This window comes from Gracilinanus agilis, chromosome 6, assembly GCF_016433145.1.
Source record: "Gracilinanus agilis isolate LMUSP501 chromosome 6, AgileGrace, whole genome shotgun sequence".
Lineage (NCBI taxonomy): Eukaryota > Metazoa > Chordata > Mammalia > Didelphimorphia > Didelphidae > Gracilinanus > Gracilinanus agilis.
This window is the reverse complement of record NC_058135.1, coordinates 248,736,003-248,753,625: the sequence shown is the minus strand read 5'-3', so window position 1 is coordinate 248,753,625 and position 17,623 is coordinate 248,736,003. Positions and strand designations below refer to the sequence as shown.

At 35.0% G+C, this 17,623-nt stretch overlaps 1 protein-coding gene across 1 annotated transcript in view; it reads right to left on the bottom strand.

Annotated features, from left to right (window-relative positions):
* The window catches only part of LUZP2 (leucine zipper protein 2), a 404,324-nt gene that overhangs the window by 149,376 nt on the left and 237,325 nt on the right, over positions 1-17,623 (bottom strand). Inside the window, exon 5 of the mRNA XM_044681277.1 lies at positions 16,568-16,642. Coding sequence (XP_044537212.1) covers positions 16,568-16,642 — 75 coding nt within the window. The remainder of the gene's footprint in view (positions 1-16,567; positions 16,643-17,623) is intronic.

Genomic DNA, 17,623 nt, shown 5'->3' with positions numbered 1-17,623 from the left:
TATATATATATATAATCTCATCTCTGGCATGTACAAGCTATGTCCAAGGGCAAGTTATTTCAAACTTCTTTTTTAAGATAAAGGAGTTGGAATAGATAGAAGCTTATAGCTTCCCTTCTACCTCTAAATCTAACATCCATAAATACTATGATCCACCTCCATTATAAGGCTTATTAACATCAAGAATTCAGACTGAGTATAAGGAGAGGATCACTGAATCTCAACATCCTTAGATGGCATTTAGTTCAACACCATTTTGAAGAAGGAATCTGTCTGAGGGATGAGCAAGCTAAGGCTGGGTGTTTTCACCTTTTCTTTTAAAAGTATCTAGGAGATAAGAGAGCTGAGATGACCCCAGGGCACAGTATGAGCATGGGACAGTCCTTTGCCCACCCCAGAACCAGAGGTTAGTTTTTGCATATAGTCAACATCATGGGTAAAATAACCTCAAAATGAGCAAAAGACAGAGAAAAAGCTTGGCACTAGAAACATATTCTCAACCAAAGAGAAGACCAAACTACAACTCAGAAGAGGGCAGCAATACAAAAATGAAAATGGATAAAGCCTCAAAGAAAAATGTGAAAGTATTTATGTAAGCCTAAAATGAACCCCTGGTAAAGGGGTTTAAAAAAAAAAAGAAACAAGAAAAATTGGAAAGGAAAATGATAGAAAAAAATCACAGAAATCTGTATTGCATAATATCACATTTATAACCTATATCACATGGCTTATCATCTTAGGGAGGGGATAGCAGTGGGAGGAAAGGATAGACCATGGATCACAAAATGTCAGAAAAGAATGATTAAAAATGGCATTGAGGAGGGTGGCAGATAGGTTGCTCAGCTAGGCCTGGAGACAGAAGGTCTGTATAATTAGAATCTGCTCCCCAGGACTCCAATTCCCAGCATCCCACTTTTGTAATCTTGAGCAACTGACAGCTCTGATTGCCCACCTCTTAACGCTCTTCTGCCATGGAATGAATACTTAGTATTGGTTTTAAGCCATTGGGTAAAGGAATAAAAAAATTGTCTTGGGCCAACTAGGTGGCTCATTGCAGACAGCACTAGGCCTGGAGATGGGAATCCTGGTTTCAAATCTAGCCTCAGACACTTCTTAGCTCTGTGACTCTGGCTGAATCTCTTAACCCCTTTTGCCTAGGCCTGATCACTCTTCTGCCTTGGGACCAAAACTTAGTATCAATTCCAAGACATATTTAAGAGTTTATTATTTTTAAATTGTATTGATATATAATTGAAGGGAGGGGGGGGAAGAAAGGAATGAGAGTGATGCAAGAAAATTATGAAAATAGAATTAATAGCTTGGTAAAAGAGGCACAAAATAAGCTGAAGAAAATATCTAAAAAAGCAAAATTAGCCAAATGGAAATGGAAGTATAAAATTCATTGAAGAAAAGAACCTCTTAATAATTAAAATTAGTCAAATGGGAAAAGAGGCACAAAATTTCACTGAAGAATATAATTTTCTAAAAAGAATAATTGGACAAGTAGACAATAATGACTTCATGAGAGATCAAGAAACAATAAAACAAATAATAAAACAAATATTTTAAAAAACACACAAAAAAGGAGAAAGATATCACAGGAAAAAAATTGACATGAAAAACAGATTGAGGAGAGATAATTTAAGAATTTTTAGAATATCTGGAAGTCATGATCCAAGAAAGAACTAAGATATGATATTTCAACATATTATCAAGGATAACTGTTCTGATATCTTATATACCAGGCATAAAATCAAAATTTAAAGAAGCCCCCAAATCCTTCCTTTTAGAGATCCCAAAATGACAACTCCTGGAAATGTTATATCCAAATTCCAAAACTCTCAAGTAAAAAAAAAATTGTCAGCTATAAACAAATATAGTTTGTCATAATCAGAATCAAATAAAATTTAGTGACTTGCATGTCAAAGAAGTAGAGGGTTTAGAATGTGATACTTGGGAAAGCAAAGGAATTAAGATTACAATGAAAAATCACCTAGCAAAACCAAGAAAAATCATCAAGGTGAGGTAAACAGATATTTAATGAAATAGAGGACTTCTAAGCATTCTTTATGAAAAGATCAAAATTTAATAGAAAATTAGGCATTCAGAGGACAAAAGAGAAACGGAAAAAGGTTCAAATAAAATAATTATTAGGGACTAGATATAGTTAAACCGTATATACCTATAACAGAAGTGTTAAAATTAAAATTCTATGGAGACTATTTTAATTTATAATTATTTATTAAATAAATTAAAAAGGCAAGTAAGAGGATGAAAAGGCACCAGTCACATTATGGCTGGCTGTTTCCCTTTCCAAACCTCCTTACACAGCCAGTTCTTCCCAAAGCTTGATGTAAGATCTCCCTACAGGCAAACCTCTTCTCCCTCTGTTTCCTTGTCCAGAAGAGATTGAATCCTTCCCCATCCAAACCTTATACTCTCCATGACATCATTTTTTATGAGTCTCAATGATTGGCTGGACTTGGCCTCCATCCTGGTCAGATACCAGAAGTCACATAGAATATGAAATCCACAAGACTTCTGGTGTCTCCCCAAAGTGTGCATGCATCCCACGCCTATAGATAAGCCTCAGATTTTATTCTTAATCCAATCAAAGGCTGGGGCTGAATGGAAACCCAATTCACTAGAGGAGGGGTTTTCAAATTCGATATGCATCTTTCCCCTTTACAGCCCCAAATTGATCTTAAGACACCAAGAAAAAGGGATCAACCTGGTATTAAATTCTCACAGATGATGAGACATAGAACTCCTAAGAGCTCTATCATTAAAAGGCAATTAAAAGGAGTTTGTAATGTCAGAGGGCATGGATGTGAATAAATTACATGTGTATGATCTTTAAAAAGTGAAAGAGTAAGAAAGAAGGATACACTGGGAAAAAATGGAGAGAGGTAGAAAGGGAATTTTTTTCATATAAAAGAGGTATAATAAGGAAAATATTTTGCAGTAAAGGGAAAAATTTTGGAAATGGCAGGCAATTCTTGAGCCTACCTCACATTGAAATTTTATCAAAGAGGAATTCACACACATTTCATTGTCTATAGAAATGCATCTTATGGGATAGGAAAATAGGAGGGTAAGGGGTTAAGAGAAGTAGGGGAGATGATAGAGAGGACTGATTAAGGGTAGTAATGATTAGGAGCAAAATAGACTTTTAATGAGTACCAGGAAAAAAAAGAAAGATAAGAAATACATGATAATGAGATGGAGGGAAATAAATAGTAATCATAATTATGAATGTGAATGGGATGACTTCATCCAGAAAATGGAAGCAGAAAGAATGGATTAGAAAGCAGAAGTCAACAAAAAGTTCTCATAAGAGACACACTTGAAATAAAAGAAATACAGAGTTAAAATAAAGGAATAGAGCAGATTAAAGGTTCTGGTGAAGTTGAAAAGGCAGGGGTATCAATCATAACTTCAAAGTAAAATCAAAATTAGACCTAATTTAAAAAGATGATTATTGAAATTACATTATGCTAATAGATACCACAGACAATGAAATAATATCCAACTATCTTACATCAAAAGTGTCTATGATGAAAGCTTCATTTCTGAAATATATACTGAATATAGAACTGACTCAAATTTATAAAAAAAATAACAAAAAAATAAGTCATTCTTCAATTGATAGTTGGTCAAAGGATATAAACAGGATGTTTTCAGAAAAAATGTAATCTCTCTATAGTCATAAGGAAAAAAATGCCCTAAATTATTATTTATTAAAGAAACACAAATTAAAATAGCACTGAAGTGCTACCTCTCGTGTGTGTGTGTATACATACATATATATATATATATGCATATATATATATATCAGAAATTATAAATTCTAGAAAGGGATGAGAAAAAAATAGTTCACCAATGAACTACTTGGAGAGAACTGAACTAGTCTAACTATTCTGGAGAACCACTTGGAACAATGCCCAAAGGGCCTAAAACAGCACATAATTTTGGACTCAGAAATATCACTACTAAGTCTGTAACCAAAAGAAATAAAAGGTAGGAAAAGGAAAAGGACCCATCTCTTCAAAAATTATTTATAGTAGCTTTTATTTTTTGTGACAAAGGAGTGGATATTAAAGAGATAATAATTAATTAAAGAATAGCTAAACAATTTGTGGCATAGAATTATGATGTACAATTTTGGTATAAGAGATGATAAGGGGCATGGTTTCGAAAATACGGAAGTACTCTGTGGAACTGCTGTAGCAAAGTGAAAAGAAGCAGGAGAGATCATTTTGCACAGTAGCAGCAATGCTGTAATGATGATTTACTATGAAAGTCTTGGCTACTCTGAGCAATATAATGATCCAAGACAACTTCCAAGAACTCAGGATGCAAAAGGAGAACTAAAGAATTCTGAGAGCAAATTGAAGTATAATCGTCATACTTTTTTTAAAAAAGTGGCTAATCTTGAATTATATTTTGCATGATCTCACATGTATAATTCATATCATATTGCTTGCCTTGGTAGGGAAGGCTGTGAGGAAGGGTGAGAATTTGGAATTCAAAATTTAAAAACAGAAACTTTTAAAAAATAAATAATAAATCATTTTTCTAAACCCTCCCTTTCGGTCTTAGAATCAATACTAAGTATTGGTTCCAAAGCAGAAGAGTCTAGGTCATGAGGGTCAAGGGACTTGTTCAGGGTCACAGGATACTAGGAAGTATCTGTGGCCAAATTTGAACCTAGGACCTCCCGTCTGTAGGCCTGGTTCTCAGTCCATTGGGCCACCTCGCTTCCCCCTAAATTAAATTGTTTTTAAAATAATTTAAAAAAGTGACAAACCATGTGACTATATTATAAAAAAGAGATGTTAACAGGAAAGGCTATCCCATATCCCCACTTCACTTACTAAAACAATTATTACTCTATTTTTTCATATTACATTTATATTACATGAGTCTCTATTCTTTATATTTCCACTTGTGATATACTTACAAATAGTATCTAAGCCCTGGATCCTGGAACATTGTTACCTTTGAGATGCAATTTATCCTGTGTTACATGACTTCTACTTATTCTTCCACTGCTGTCTGACTGCGTATTGTCTCCAATGATTTATTATTTCATAGAAATTTCTATTTGCTCTGTAGCTTTTAGCGTCTTGGATTCCATCTTTCTTTCACTGGATTCCTCAATTGCCTAAACAGCCTGTGAGCAAACATGAAGCCTTGCTCTGAATCTTGGTGACTGAATATTCGCCCAAACTTCTCTTTCATAGGGGTAAGACTCAGTAATGGCATATTTCAGAGACATTCAGATGTGGGGAGTCTCCAAAGGAGAGGGTGATTTGCCTTAAACCTGAATAAAAGTCCTCTCCACAGGACATCTAGCCAGTAGCCATATCTTTGCTATATACTCTACTGCTTGTCCCCCTCAATGGCCAGCTTGAGCATAGTACAAATGAAGTTTTTAAATGTCAGAATCAAAAAAGAAGATGAGAAAAAAATGCAGCTATTAAAGTGATCATCCATCGAGAAGTAGAAATCTTTGTAACTGCATAAGCTAAATCAATACAATGAGTCCCTTCCTACTTGGGTAAATCCTTTATTTTATTCTCTGATAGGAAGTTCTCCAAATGAAAATCATCCACAGTTTTTTCCAGTCTTTCTTCTCAGTGATCTCTGATCAAGTTAACATGGGCCAGCTTAGTTGGTATTTTAGAATGTGTTTATTCATGGAAATAAGGAGAAAAGATTCTCATAAACTCTGGGAAAGTGGAATTGTGAAATTTCCAATCCTCAACCCTAGTTTGGTTGATATATTGAGATTTTTTCTTAAATGAAATGGATATAGATAACATCTCATACTGTATAACAAGACAAAGTCCAAATGGGCGCATGATTGCATCATAAGGAAATTAGGGAAACATGGAAAATTTCACTTGTAATATATATGAAAAAGAGAAGAATTTGTGACCAAGTAAGATACAAAGAGGATCATAAGAGGTAAAATGAATAATTTTAATTATACTAATTAGAAAAATTTTGTAACATAAAACCAATGTGGTCAAAATCAAAGGAAGGCAGAAAGTGCCTCTAGGTGGCTCACTGGATTGAAAGCCAAACCTACTGATAGTAGGTCCTAGGTTCCAGGCCACTTAACCGCTATTTCCTTGTCCTTTTCCCATGGAACAGATACTGGTGGCAATTCTAAGAGAGAGAGCAAGGATTTTTCTTATTGTTGTTGTTTTAAAGGAAAGCAGAGAACTGGATGGGCAGTGGTGGCATTTTTAAAGCAAGTTTCTCTGATAAAAGCCCCATTTTTTAAATATATGGGAAAGTCAGGTAAATTTACCAAAGAAATGTCATTCCCTAATAGAAAAAATGGTCAAATTATATGAAGAAGCAGTTTCCATGAGAAGAAATCAGTTACCTATAGCAAATGGGAAAAAAATTATCTAAATCACTTTTATTTAGAGAAATGCAAATTAAAATGACTCTGAGATGCCACATCACAAATTGTAATGACAAAGAATTGGAAACTGAAGGGATGCCCCTTAATTGGGAATGGCTGAACAAGCTATAAGGTATGATTGTGATGGAATCCTACTGTACTAAAGAAATGATTGAGCAGAATGATTTTAGAAAAAAAAACAAAAACCTAGGAAGACTTACATGAACTGATGCTAAGTGAAGTGAGCAGAGGCAGGAGAATATGGAACTTAGAAAAAGAAATACGGTATAATGATTAACGGTGAAAGACAGTTATTCTGGTCAATACAGTGATCTAAGAAAATTCCAAATGATATACAAAGGAAAAAGCTATCCTCTTCCAGAGAGAAAACTGATGAACTCTAAATATAGAATAACCTTTTTTTTTTTCATTTTCATTATTTTTCTTGGTTTTCTGTATATATTTCTTTTGTATTGTGGCTGTAAGGATGGGATTTGTGCAAGGGGGATGGGACAAAAGGAGTGAGAAGAAGGCAATTGGTCACAGTTACTGAGAGGTGAGAGACCAGGAGAGAATTCTGGGAGATTCTCTGGCGAAGGAGAGGAGAGATCTTCAGATGGAGGACTGGGAGCAGAGAGGAGAAGGACATCTCAGCTTGGATCCAGACCTAAGGGCTTCTTGAGGATCTTTCTCTTGGAAACTAAAACCCTTATCCCCCTACCAACCTCTCCAAAACCTGTCTTAGAATAGGAATAGATAGAAAATTAGTGTAGTAATAAGACAAGATAAGGTTTTATTAGTTTGGAGGGAGGGGGAACATAAGATAGGAATAGGAAATAGTGATGCATGAATTAAGTGGGAAGTCCCACCACACAAAACCAGGATATTGTAAGGACAGAATTTGTGCAAGGGGGATGGGAAAAAAGGAGCAAGAAGAAGGCAGTTGGTGACAGTTACTGACAGTTGAGAGACCAGTAAAGAATTCTGGGAGATTTTCCGGAGAAGGAGAGGAGAGGTCTTTGGATGGAAGACTGGGAGGAGAGAGGAGAAGGACAACCTAGCTCAGATCCAGTCCTGATGGCTTCCTGAGGATCTTTCTTTTGGAAAATGAAACTCTGATTCCCTGATGAAAGCCATTCTATCACATCTCACCAATCAAGACTTCAACCATCATGTGAGCTAAGTTTGGACTCAATTTTGGGAGTGATCTCTTAGTCTCCTTACCCAACTTTGCTGAGCCACCCCCTTTCAGTCAAAAATTACAACTATAGAAAAGGATATAAAAAGAAGGATAGAAATAGAAAAACAGAAGGAGAAAGGGAGAGGGGAGAAGCTTGGGTGAGGGAACTACTGGGGGTCCCACCCAAGTGATGGACCTCATAGCAATAGCAAAGAAGGCACTCCAAAATCCCTCAGCCCTCTACCCCTTTCCTAATCCCTGAATTGTATTAATAAAATCCATTCATCAGTCAGATAGAATTTCAGAGTGCCTGAGAGACAACAAGGGAGAGGGGAACCACAGCTTGTTCTGGTTGCCTCCATCTTGAAGCCAGACACCTGCTGTGAATTTAACTGAGTGGGGGGGAGGTTTGTGTGAACCCTATCCTTATTCAGAATCAGACTGGGGTACCACATACCTTGTCTTATAGGGAAGCCTTGCCCCCAACTTCTGTGGGGTGGCATGACCATCCAGGTCACCCAGTTTCGGGGTGACACCCCCTTAAAGTCTCCCAGTGTATATTCAGCCACAGGGGAGAGCTGGAAGAGACTCACTACATTGACTCTCTCTATATCTCCCTTCTATCAAACATCACTGGCTCTTTTTATTGTTACATGGCTAATGTGGAAATATATTTTGATGACTTCACACATATAATCAACACTATGTTTCCTTCTAGCCTTCTCAAAGGGTAGGAGTAAAGTGGAAGGAAGAATAGAATTTGGAACTATTTCTTTTTAAATCAACGTTGAAAGTTGATAATAATTTTTAGGAAAATGAATTTGAGGGAGTAGAACCGAGATGGAGGTTTAGTAGCAGTAAAAATTAAAAATATTCTGACAATCCTTCTAAACCAGTGATGGGCAAACTATTCCCCATGGGCCAGATCCAGGGTATAGTTTGCCCATCACTGCCTTAAGCAATTCCCTAATCACTATGCCCCCATACCAAGATGTAGTGATTAGGGAATTGCTTAAGGCAGTAATGGACAAACTACAGCCTGGATCTGGCCTGCAGGGAATAGTCTGCCTATCACTGTTCTAAACCAATCTTTAAAAAGCACCTCAAAATGATAGGAGTGAAAAAGCAATAGCAAGACAGAGTGAGGGCAATCAATTACAACTTGATAGGTAGGCTGAGAGAGAAAGAGTTGACTTTCACAGGATAAAGGTGAACCAGAAGCAAAACTGAACACAGAGGAGCACTGGCTGACCATCCCGCCACCAACCTCCATCTCCTGGTTCCCAGCCTAGGCTTAAGTCAACTTAAAGGTTCCAGGACCTGGGCTATACCCAAAATAGAACACCCTAGACCCACCCCTTGAAGTCCCAAGTTCTGGCTCTAGCCTGCAGTGAGGTCCAGAAGTCCATAGCACTTGGCCTTTCAAGTCTGTGCTATCATGATGACCTAATCCCAGGGGAAAATAGGTCACGGTGCTGAGCCCTGGAAGCCAGAAATGGAGGAGACAGAATCATCAGTTTTCACAATTCCAGTGCACAGGCAAAAAAAAGCTGGGAAAATGAGCAAACAGTAAAAGAAACACCTAACCCTAGAAAATTTCTATAGAGACAACAAGCAAAACACAGAGTCAATAGGGGACTGTGAGAACTAAGCAACCATGTGCAAAACTTCAAAGAAAAATCAAAATTGGTTTCAAGTAGTAGAAGAATTCAAAAAAGGAATTCAAAAATCAAATCAGGTAGTTGGAAGAAAAGTAGAAAAAAGAAATTCAAGTAATACAAACAGAAAATAACAGCTTAAGGGTAAAATTGGTCAACTGGAAAAAGCACAATGAAGAAAAAAGTTCTTAAAAAAACTGACCTACTGGAAAAAAGGCAAAAAAAAATCAGTGAAGAAAAGAGTGCCATGAAAAGAAGAATATAACAAGTAAAAAAGCAGGATCAAAAGGTCATGGAAGAAATTTGGTCTTTAAAAATTAGATATTGGCAAATAGAAGCTAAAGATTTCATAAAACATTAAGAAACAATAAAACAGAATCAAAGGAATGAAAAAATAGAAGAAAATATTAAATATCTCATAAAAATAAAAAAAACTGACCTAGGGAATAGATGAGAGGTATTTTTAAAATTATTGAACTACCTGAAAGTCATGGGGAAAAATATCCTAGGTATCATATTACAAAAAAATTGTCCAAGAAAACTGCCCTGATGTTCTTGAGCAAGAGGTTAAAATAAAATTGAAAGAATCCACAGATAACCTCCTAAATAAATCCCCAAATAATAACACCCAGGTATGTTACAGCCAAGTTCCAGAGCTCCCAGGTGAAGGAAAAAATACTGCAAGTTGCCATGAATAAATGTCAGATAACACAGAGCCCCAATTGGGATTACACACAATCTAGCAGCTTCTACATTGAAGGACCACAAGTCTTGGAATATGATATTCCAGAAAGTAATGGAAATGAGTTTACAACCAAGAATCACCTCTCCAGCAAAATTGACTATATTCTTTCAGGGGAAAGTATGGTCATTTAATAAAATTAAAGATTTCTAAGCATTCCTAAAAAAAAAAAAAGACCAGACAAACCAAAAATTTGATGTACAAATACAAAATTCAAGAGAACCATAAAAAAGAGATAAAATAATTAAAGGCTCCAATAAAGTTAACTTGTTTATATTCCTGTATGAAAGATGATATCTGTAAATCTTAAAAATTGTTATCATTATCATAACAGTTAGAAGTATACATAGAGGATATGGAAGTAAATTTTTTAGGATGATATGTGAAAACAAAACAACTGGGGGTTAAAAAGAGGATTGTACTAAGAAATGGTAAGAGAGACATAAAATGGAATACATTATATCACAAAAAGAGGCTGAGGGGGACTATTATAGATGAAGGGAGGATGGGAGTGATGTTGGGTAATACTTAAACCTTACTCTCATTGGAATTGGCTCAGAGAGGGAAGAACAGCAAGATACTTTGGGGTACAGAATCCTATCTTACCCTAGAGATTTAGAAGAGGGGTAAGAAAGAGAGTGATGTGGAGGGTAGCAATATAAGGGAGGGGGAAATGAGGGAGAGATAAAAACAAAACACTGCTGTGGAGGGAAAGAGAGAAATGAGAAAGAGCAGGATTAAAAGAGGAAATCAAAGTGATGGGAAATACACAGATGGTAATCGTAACAGTGAATATAAATGGGATGAATTCACCCATAAAAAAAGATATCAGAGTGGATTAAAAACCAGAATTCTACCATATGTTGTTTACAAGAAACACATTTGAAGCAGGTAGACACAAAGAGTAAAGTAAGAGGTTGGAGAAGAATCTATTAGGCTTCAACTGAGACCAAAAAACAACAACAAAAAACAGAAGAGGCAGTCATGATCTCAACAAATCTAAAGCAAAAATAGATCTTATTAAAAGTGATAAGGAAGGTAATTACATCTTGATAAAAGTTAATATAGACAATGAAAAAATATCAGTACTTAACATATTTGCACCAAAAAGTATAGCATCTGTATTTTTTAAGGAGAAACTAAAGGAGCTTTCGGAGGAAATAGACAGTAAACCTATACTGGTGGGAGACCTAAATTTTCCCCTATCTGAACTACATAAATGTAACTAAAAATAAATAAGAAAGAAGTAAATGAAGTGAAGAAAATTTAAGAAAAATTAGACTTAATAGATCTATAGAGAAAAATGAATAGTGATAAAAACTAATATACTATCTTTTCAGCAGCATCTGATACAGATACAAAAATTGACCATATGGGTACTAGGACATAAAACTTCACAAAGAAATTAAGAAAAGCATAAATAATAAATGTAACTTTTCAGATTATAATGCAATAAAATTAAAATCAATAAGGGTTCATGGAAAGGTAAGTTAAAATTAAATGGAAACTAAATAATCTAATCCTTCAAAACAGGTGGGTCAAAGAGCAAACCACAAAAATAATCACTGATTTCATTGAAGACAATGACAAAGAGGAGATGAAATATCAAAATTTATAGGATATAGCCAAAGCAGTATTCAGGAGAAAATGTATATCCTTGAATACTTATATCAAAAAATTGAGAAAAAGGAGATCAATGAATATGGCATACTACAACAACAAAAACACTAGAAAAAGAACAAATTAAAAATTCCCAGTTAAAGACTAAAGACTAAATTGGAAATCCTAAAAATCAAATGAGAAATTAAGAAAATTAAAAGTAAAAGAGTTAGTGAACTCATAACTAATACTAGGAGCTGGTTCTATTTAAAAATAGAGTATTGGTTAATCTAATTAAGAAAGAAAAGAATCAAATTACCAGTATCATTTTTTTTAAAATGGTCATTTCACCTCTAATGAAGATTAAATGAAAGCAATCATTAGGAGCTATTTCATCAGTGATATGACAATAAATCTAATAACCTAGGTGAAATGGATGAATAGTTACAAAAATGTAAATTGCTTAGATTAACAAAAGAGGAAATACAATACATAAATAATAACATCTCAGAAAAAGAAATTTAACAAGCCCTCAGAAAACTACTGAAGAAAAAATTCCCAGGGCCAGATATATTCACAAAAAATTCTATCAAACATTAAAGAACAATTAATCCCAATACTTTATAAACAATTTGACAAAATAAGCCAAGCAGGAGTCCTACCAAATTATGTTTATGACACACATATGGTGCTGATACCTGACCAAGGAAGAGCAAAAACAGAGAAAGTAAATTACAGTGATATTTCCTTAATGAATATTGATGCAAAAATCTTAAATAAAATACTAGCAAAGAAGCTACAGCAGTATATCAGGAGGATTATTCACTACAACCAGATGGGATTTATACCAGGAATGCAAGGCTGGTTCATATGATTAAAACTATCAGCATAATTGACCCAGTCAATAATCAAACTAACAGAAATCACATGATTATCTCAATAGATGCAGAAAAAGTCTTTGACAAAATACAATACCCATTCCTATTGAAAACACTAGAAATCATAGAAATAAAAGGGACTTTCCTTAAAATATTAAGTAGTATTTATTTAAAACCACCAAATATCAGAAATAGGGAAAAATCTAAATATAAATAATTTAATTATAATTTAAATAATTAAAATAAATTAAATAGAAGTAGGCAATAAGGACACTAAACTATCACTCTTTGCTGATGATACAGTATACTTATAATATTTTAGAAATTCAACTAAAAAATTAGTTGAAATAATTAACTTTAACAAAGTTGCAGGATACAAAATAAGCCCACGTAAATCATCAGCATTCCTCTATGTTTCAAACAAAACTCAACAGCAAGTGTTATAAAATGAAATTCCATTTAAAATTAATTTAGATAAAATGAAATACTTAAGAATCTATTTGGCAGAAGAGCAGCAAGGAGTGGGGTAGAGAGCTGGTGGAGGACTAGTCAGAGGGAAGAGAGAGGGCAGACTGGGCGGGGTTCCAGGCCTGTAGCAGAGGAAGAGGAAGTGGAGGAAGAAGAAGAAAAAATAGAAGAATTTCCGGGTCCCCGCCGCCATGATGTCTTTACGTCCCCAAATTCAGGAAAGCAATAACAAAGAATGTCCTTTTTCTCCACATTGACACGGAATCCAAGATCAAAGTTTGCCATTAGTGTGACCAAGGCTTCTGTAAGTATGCAGGGAACCCCACAGGTCGTTGGGGGGGGTCCCCTGGAATTCTAGGTGAGGCTTGACCATGTATTTTGCAGGAATTCCATCCTGCCATTTTCCATGTTGCAGAGGTCATGCAGTCCGGAAACAAGAACGTGGGGATCAGGGGACCCCCGGCTGTTGGAGCAGGTCACTTGTTACAAGTGTAGTGGACAATGATGTGTGTGCCAAAGACAGTTCAAAGAGCAGCCACCGGAGGAGCCATTTTCCTCTCCAGTAGCTATTGAACCTTCTTTGGATCTTTGACTTAATTGTTTAATTCCAGTGTTGACAAACCTAAGGTGTTTTTTTTTTTTGTTTGTTTTTTATTTATTTTTTTTAAAGGCTGGCCAAAGGGTTTTTTTTTTTTCAAAAACAATTTTTTGAGGATTAGGGGTTGCTAGTTTCCCTATCATTTTCTTTTTTAAAAGAAATATGCTACTTGGTACTGATGATGGTGATATCCTCAGTTGATATCACATGCCTGTCATTGAACCTAAGAAGGCCATTTGTTAAAGGTTTGGTTGTTGGTGATGCATTTAAAAGACAAATGGCCTTCTGTGATCTCTGACCTGAGTGACCTGAGGAAAAACTGAGGTCTCTTTTGTCACTCAAAACCTTGCTTTCTGCTGGATTTGGAAGGAATGCTTTGGATACAGTAGTCAGTTCTTAAAGAAAATTTGATTTTTGCCTTCTGCAGGTCTGAGCAGCAAGAACTAAAAAACAGTTCAGAAGAAAAATAATGAGTCTTGAGACAGAGGTCCTCATTTAGAGTATATTTCTGCTTGGGGTGTCAGTTTAACTTGACAACACTGAGTACAACTGACACTAAAGTCAGCCATAGGTTATCTGTTTTAATTGATGACCCTGGTTGACAAGAAAATGCTATATCTCACCTGTACATATGCAATACTTAGATTATGCCCCCTTATTTCTTAGATGCTATTGGAATGGGAAAGAAACCACCATGTAATTGAATATGCTATTGAAACTCTGTGAAACTGTCAAATGCGCTTTTCAGGGAAAATGGGCCTATTTTTATGATTTTGAATAAAGCAGTTTTTAAGAAAAGAATCTCTTTGCCAAGACAAATGCAAGAATTATTTGAACAAAATTATAAAACACGTAAACCAAATAAAATTAGATCTTAACAGTTGTGCATGGGTGGGCTGAGCTAATATAATAAAAATGACAATCCTACCTAAATTAATTTACTTGTTCAGTGCCATATCAATCAAGCTACCAAATATCTGTTTTATAGAACTAGAAAAAAACAATAACAAAATTCATCTAGAAGAAAAGGTCGAGCATATCAAGGGAACTAATGAAAAATAATGTGAAGGTTGGTGACCTACCAGTACCAGATCTTAAACTGAACTCTAAAGCAGTAATCATGAAAGCAGTCTGGTATTGGCTAAGAAATAGAAGAATTGATCAATGAAATAGACTAGAGGTAAATGATCTCAGCAATCTAATGTTTGATAAACCCAAAGATCTTAGTTTTTGTTGTAAGAACTCCCTTTTTGACAAAAACTTTTGGAAAAATTGGAAAATCAAATGGCAAAAATTAGTTTGAGATCAATATCTCACAACCCATACCAAAGTAAGGTCAAAATGGATATATAGTTTATTTATTTTGTTTTGTTTTGTTTTTTAAACCCTTACCTTCTGTCTTGGAGTCAATACTGTGTATTGGCTCCAAGGCAGAAGAGTGGTAAGGGTAGGCAATGGGGGTCAAGTGACTTGCCCAGGGTGACATAGCTGGGAAGTGTCTGAGGTTAGATTTGAACCTAGGACCTCCCATCTCTAGGCCTGACTCTTAATCCACTGAGCTACCCAGCTGCCCCTTATATATAGTTTAACATGAAGAATAATATTATAAGTAAATTAAGGGAGCATAGACTGGTTTACTGGTCAGATCTATGGAAAAGTGAAGAATTTGTTACCAGGTAAGAGAAAGAGAACATTACAAATGTAAAATGAATAAATATGATTATACTATACTAAAATTAAAAGAAGATTTTCTACCAAAAAAATGCAACCAAGATTAGAAGGGAAACAATACACTGGGGGGAAGTTTTTATAAAAAAATTTATCTGATAAAGGTCTAATTTTTCAAATATATTAAAGAACTAAGGCAAATTTATAAACATCCAGGTCATTCCCCAACTGATAAATAAATGGTTAAAGGATTTGAATAAGCAGTTTTCAGTCAAAGCAATCAAAGCTATCAATAATCATATGAAAAAATGTTCTAAATCCTTCTTCATTAGAGACCTGGAAATTAACATAACTTTGAGGTACCACTGCAAACCTATCATATTGGCCTATATTCCAGTAAAAGAAAATCATAAATGTTGGAGGGAATGTGATAAAATTGGGACACTGTGAACTGATCAAACCATTCTAGAGGGCAATTTGGAATTATGCTCAAAGGAATATAAAAGAATGCATACTTTTTGATCTAGTAATGCCATTACTGAGTCTGTATCCCAAAGACATAAAAAAAGCAGGGAAAGGATCTGTTTGTACAAAAATATTTATTGCTGCTCTTTTTGTGGTGACAAAGAATTGGAAACTAAAGGGATGTCCCTCAATTAGGGAATGGCTGAACAAATTATGGTACATGATGGTGATGGAAAACTATTGTGCTATAATGAATGATGAACAAAAAGAGCTTGGAAGACCTCTGTGTACTGATGCAGAGTGAAATAAGCAGAACCAGGAAAACATTGTACACAGTAAATGCAATATTGGGGAACAATCAAATGTGATAGACTTTGTTCTTAACAGCATTACAATGATATAGAACAATTCTAAAGGACTTATGAAAAAGAATGCTATCCACCTCCAGAGAAACAACTGTAGGAGTTGTTTGAAATGCAGATGAAAACATATGATTTATCACTTCTTTATTTGGGCATATGTTGAGTTTTGTTTTATAAGATTTTTCTCTTAAAAATAAATAAAATGGAAATATATTTTGTTTGGTAATATATGTATAACCCAAAGCAAATTGCTTATCAGCTGTGGGCGAGGGAGGGAAGAAGGAAGGGATACGATATGGATCGTGTAACTTTGAAAAACTTATGAAAAATGTAATTAAAAATTTAATTTTAAAAAATGGATTTGCCCCTGAAGGTCTATCTTTTCCTTATAAATTCTCTTTCCAACATGGGGATAGGTATGGCAAGCTGGATTGCCTAAATAAATCAGTGACAGAAAAGACTAGCCAATGGTGCCAAGAAACAAACAAATAAAAATCTGTTGTGTATTTGGAATCAGAAAATGCTTACCTTGTCAAGAGCTGCTTTCTCCAACTCATCTTTAGCAACTGCTAATTTTTGTTCCAAATCTGTGAGCTGTTGTGCCTATGGAATAAATATTAATACATTTAATCACCTTTTCTACAAAGTTATATCATCCTCCCCTTCAAATTAATCATATAAAGACTTGTTAAGAGCCTACTATACAAAATGTCTTTTGCTAGGCTCTAGAGATGTTGAAATGAATGAGTTACAATCTTTGTATTCAAGGACTTTTCAGTGATAATACACATAGGATCATAGATTTAGAGTAGGAAGGGCACCTGAAAACCATCTACTCTATCTTTTAATGGCATGGATGAGTATATCAAAGCTCCTGGAGGTTTTCCAAGGTCACAAAGTCCAAATTTCTGAAGGCAGATTAGAAGCAAAGTCACTGGACTCCAAAATTTTCAACTATATCAACTAGTCTCCTCTCTAGAGTGCTTTAAGGTGTACAAAGTCACATAGCTAGAGTGAAATAAGAGTTACATGGGTAATTATAATATCACTTGAATTGTGTTTAAAGAGGATAAGGAAAATATAACATTCTGGGAAACCAGATGAAGAGGAAATAATACCAGCTGCAGAAATCTTGGAAAAAGTGCCATATAATTTGGCTAATGGAGGATGGGGAGGAAATGCATAAGCAGAAAGTAAAGTGAGTACACTTTCAATATTAGGGAACAGAAGGAATAAAGGCTAGACTGTTGGATATATTGCATATGCTGTTGGTGTATTTGTTTTCTTTGGGGATGAGGCAATGCAAATGTGTATTGAGAGATTCAGAGAAATTTAAGTTGAAAACGCCTTTAGTAACTAAGTGGACCAATTCATACTCTGCAGGAAAATCTTATTAGTGGTACCACAGTAGTTAGAGCATCAGGCTTCAAGTCTGGAAGATTTGAATTCAAATCTAATTTCAGACATTTACTAACTATGTGACTTTGACCAAGTCACTTAACTTTGTTTGTTTCAGTTCCTTCTTATGTAAAATGAGCTGGACAAAGAAGTGGTAAATCATAGCTTTGCCAAGAAAACCACAAA